General features: G+C 54.3%; 1 protein-coding gene across 1 annotated transcript in view; it reads right to left on the bottom strand.

Moving 5' to 3' along the window:
* PHF21B (PHD finger protein 21B) overlaps nucleotides 1–4,465 on the bottom strand; it is a 103,280-nt gene that overhangs the window by 15,059 nt on the left and 83,756 nt on the right. Inside the window, exons 6-7 of the mRNA XM_010837624.1 lie at nucleotides 2,668–2,760; nucleotides 798–1,148 (exon numbers count right to left, since the gene is read on the bottom strand). Coding sequence (XP_010835926.1) covers nucleotides 798–1,148; nucleotides 2,668–2,760 — 444 coding nt within the window. The remainder of the gene's footprint in view (nucleotides 1–797; nucleotides 1,149–2,667; nucleotides 2,761–4,465) is intronic.

The following is a 4,465-nucleotide window of genomic DNA, read 5'->3' on the forward strand; positions in this document are numbered from 1 at the left end:
GGGGCCCCACGGGCAAGGACTTCGGGGTGGAGGGGTGAGGGGGGAGCCTACAGGGTGGAGGGGTGAGGGGGAGCTGGAGGGGCTCCCACGGGCAGGGCCGCAGAACCGGGGCCAGTGTGTCCACCCTCTTCGGGCACGCGGCCTGGAATTGCGGGATCATAGAGGAATGAGGAGGGGGGAATCACAGAGGAGGCAACCAGGGCCTGAAAAGTCCTCAACTCCCTCCCTGCATCAGCAGGGACTCTCTTCCAGCCACCCACTCGGCCACACATTTTATTAGCTAGTTAATTATTCTTATGAATGAAACACTTCATCCATCGAGGCGTTATTCTTTTCCCACGGGTATTGATTCATTCAGCAACACGGTCTTTTTTTTCCTTTTTTTGGGAGGGGGTGCACACGGCAAGGCATGCGGGATCTTAGATTCTGACCAGGGATCGAACCCGTGCCCCCTGCAGTAGAGTCAAGGAGTCTCAACCCCTGGACTGTCTGGAAAGTCCCTAGCCACATAGTCTTCCACTCACGTATTCACTCCCTTTGCACCCCACCTTCTTCCCACACCGATTCGTTCACTTGATCCCTCTTTCATACACCATTTATCCTACCACCGACTCATTCATCCATTTACAACCCCACCCCCATCCGCTCCCTTACTGATTCGTTCAGTCTCACTGTTCATTCACTCCTCTGCCCTCACTGCATCCATTCACTTGGCCACTCGATCATTCCGCCATCCGGTCACTCACACTGCCCAGCCCCCCTTCACCTGGCCCCGCGGGGAGCCTGCCCTCCCTCACCTTGTTGTCGGCGCTGATGAGGAGGGGCTGGACTTTGACGCTGTCGCTGACCATGGACACGGCGGTGCTGGGGGCCATGGCGGCGGCATTGCTGGGGGCGGTGGAGATGATGGCGTAGGCCACCCCGGCGCCGCTCAGAGGAGAGCTGACGGCGGCGGGCTCGGGTAGGGCCCTCGGCTGGCTGCCGGGCGCTGGCACATGGCTCACGGTGTTGTTGGCGGTGGGGAGCGCAGGGCTGGGGTTCTTGATCCTGCCCACGGTGGCCTTCTGGAACGTGGGGGGCTGCTTGGGTGGCCGGTCCCGGCCCGGGGTGACGGGGAGGCTGTCTGGGATCAGAGTCTTTGGCCTAACCTGGGGAAGGGAGGGTGGGGGACATGGTCAGACAGACAGGCGGGATGCTGACAGGCCTGGCCAAAGAGCAGTCCTGAGCAGAGCCAGGACTTGGGGAAGACTCCAGAGCAGGGGCAGGGACGTGACCTGGCTCAGAGACCCCCATGTTAGAGGAGAGGGGATGGTGGTGTAGAGACTGGGGACCTGCTTCTGGTACCACCTCCTCCAGGAATCCCTCCCTGATCCTCAGGCAGGCTATGAGGTGCTATTCCCACAGCACCCCGGGAATCCTTCTAACTCAGGCTAATCACTCTGGGTTCACAGCATCTTGACTCCTTGTCTGTCCCCCTCCTGGAATCTGAACCTGCTGGGGACAGGACCCTGGTGAATTCAGCACAGGTGGGCATTCAGAGGGGCTGCCACAGGACAAGAGGGCCTGGGCCCCTGCCCCTCACTGGGCTCTGGCTGAGGGCATCTGTGCAGCCTGTAGCCCCAGGACAGGCAGGAGCCGGCGTCACCTGGGCAGCTGGCAGCCCCTCGCGGCTCAGCAGCAGGTGCCCCACTAAGCTAAGTCCCCACCGGCAGGCTTCTGCTCCAGACCTGGCCCAGCTACAAAGGCTCTTGTGTCAAGGCTAGGGAGGCACTGGCAACACCCTCTTTGCAGGAGAGGAGACTCCGCCCAGGAAGGTTGGAGGTCAGTTGACTGGTCCAAAGTGCTGAGCTCAGTCTCAGGGGCCCCAGAATGGATCCGGGGGCACCTGGCCCAGCATCTCCCAAATGCACCTACTTGTCCAGAGTTTCTCACGCTTTTCTTAACCGTGGCCCACGCTCAAAAGTCTTCATTACATCGTGATCCAGTCCGGAAACACACTCTGCCCACAAAACAGTGTTTCTAATGTGTCTGCTCTATTCTAGTCAAGCATAGCTTATTCCATTAAAAAAAAAAAAAAAATCGTGGTCATGACCCACTAAACTGATTTCTCAGTTCTTCAGTGTGTGAAAAAATGGGGTCTAGTCCAAATGGCACCCCACTCCAGTACTCTTGCCTGGAAAAGTCCATGGGGTCACTAAGAGTCGGACACGACTGAGTGACTTCACTTTCACTTTTCACTTTTATCCATTGGAGAAGGCAATGGCACCCCACTCCAGTACTCTTGCCTGGAAAATCCCATGGACGGAGGAGCCTGGTGGGCTGCAGTTCATGGGGTCGCTAAGAGTCGGACACGACTGAGCGACTTCACTTTCACTTTTCACTTTTATCCATTGGAGAAGGAAATGGCAACCCACTCCAGTGTTCTTGCCTGGAGAATCCCAGGGATGGCGGAACCTGGAGGGCTGCGGTCTATGGGGTCACATGGAGTCGGACACGACTGAAGCGACTTAGCAGCAGCAGCAGCAGCAGCAGCAGCAGTCCAAATGTCTCCTCTGGAGGGTGGGCAGAGGAGGCAGGAGAGGAAAGGGACTCCCTTGAGGTTGCACCTAAAACCTCAGTGCTGAGGGGCTTGGACAGACAGACAGACACCCGCTGCAGGCCGCTTACCTGAGGTAGCACTGCAGCTCCTTGCCCAGCCAACCTCTGCAAGGAGCTGACCTGAGGACCAGTGACAGGCACTGCAGTGATGGTTCCCAAAGCCTGGAAGACAACGGAGGGCAGCACTCAGATGGGACGGGGCGCTGGGACGTGGCTCGGGAGGAAATCTGGGGGCTGTGGTTCAGGCACAGAGTCTGGGATACAACACCAAAGATGCAGTCCACATAAGAAGAAATTAATCAACTGAACTTCAAAAACAACTGAGGGTGGAAAAACAGATTTTAAGAGAATGAAAAATGAGCCACGGACAAGGGGAAAAAACCACTTTGCCAATCACCTATCTGATAAAAGACTTGTACCCAGAATATATGAAAGAACTGCCAAAACGCACTCATCAGAAAACAAACAACCCAATTAAAAACTGATTCGAACAGAACAGATCGCTAAAGAAATAAGCTACTGAAAAGAAATAAGCTACTGAAAAGATACTAAATATCATGAGTTATTAGAGAAATGCAAATTAAACAATAGTAAGATACTACTACACACCCATTCAGAGGGCGATGACAAGAAGAACTGGCCGAGTCCAGGGCTGGTGAGGACGGGACGCAGTCCGACCAACACTCTTGGGAACATAAACTGGTATAACCACACTGGAACAGTTTGACAGTTTTGTAAAAAGTTAAATATATGTGTATTGCTATGGACTGAATGTCGGTGTCCCCCGGAACACGCGTGTCAAAACACTAACCCTCAGTGTGATGCTTTCACGGACGGAACCTTTGAGAGTGACCAGATCATGAAGGTGGAGGCCTCTTGATGGGATTGTGCATGCTCACGCAGTCATATCTGACTCACAAGACCTCGTGGACTGCAGCCCTCCCCGCTCCTCTGTCCCTGGGATTCTCCAGGCAAAAATACTGGAGAGGGTTGTGATCACCTCCTCCAGGGGATCTTTCCAACCCGGGGATCAAACCCACACCCCCTGCATCTCCTGCCTTGGCAGGCAGATTCTTTACCTCTGAGCCACCTGGAAAGCCCTTCAGACAGACACAAGAAGAGATCTAGCTTCTTTTCTAAACCTAGTCTTGAATCAGATGTCACAACATAAAACTAATTGTAAATAACAATTGAAATAAGAACATTTTAAAAGGCTTCGTTCCCTTCCCCCGCCTCAGTTTCAGGAATTAGAGATGGTCTAGATAAGAGCTCCAGAATTAGCGCCCCGAGGAGCCTGGTAGGCTCCAGTCCATGGGGTCGCTAAGAGTCGGGCACGACTGAGCGACTTCACGTTCACTTTTCACTTTCATGCATTGGAGAAGGAAATGGCAACCCACTCCAGTGTTCCTGCCTGGAGAATCCCAGGGACAGAGGAGCCTAGTGGGCTGCCGTCTATGGGGTCGCACAGAGTCGGACACGACTGAAGCGACTTAGCAGCAGCAGCAGCAGCAAGGAGAGATTTGAGAGGGTTTCCTTCCCGTCTCTGCCACGTGAGGACACAGCAAGGAGTCTGCCGTGGTTTGAATGTTGAAAGTGAAAGTGTTAGTCACTCAGTCATATGTGACTATTTGTGACCCCATGGACTGAAGCCTGGCAGGCTCCTCTGTTCATGGGATTCTCCAGGCAAGAATATGGGAGTGGGTAGCCATTCCTTTCTCCAGGGATCTTCTCAACTCTGGAAAATCCCATGGATGGAGGAGCCTGGTAAGGGGCAGTCCATGGGGTCGCTAAGAGTCGGACACAACTGAGCAACTTCACTTTCACTTTTCACTTTCATGCATTGGAGAAGGAAATGGCAACCCGCTCC

Source organism: Bison bison, unplaced genomic scaffold (assembly GCF_000754665.1).
Source record: "Bison bison bison isolate TAMUID 2011002044 unplaced genomic scaffold, Bison_UMD1.0 scf7180017864079, whole genome shotgun sequence".
NCBI classification, from domain to species: Eukaryota; Metazoa; Chordata; class Mammalia; order Artiodactyla; family Bovidae; genus Bison; species Bison bison.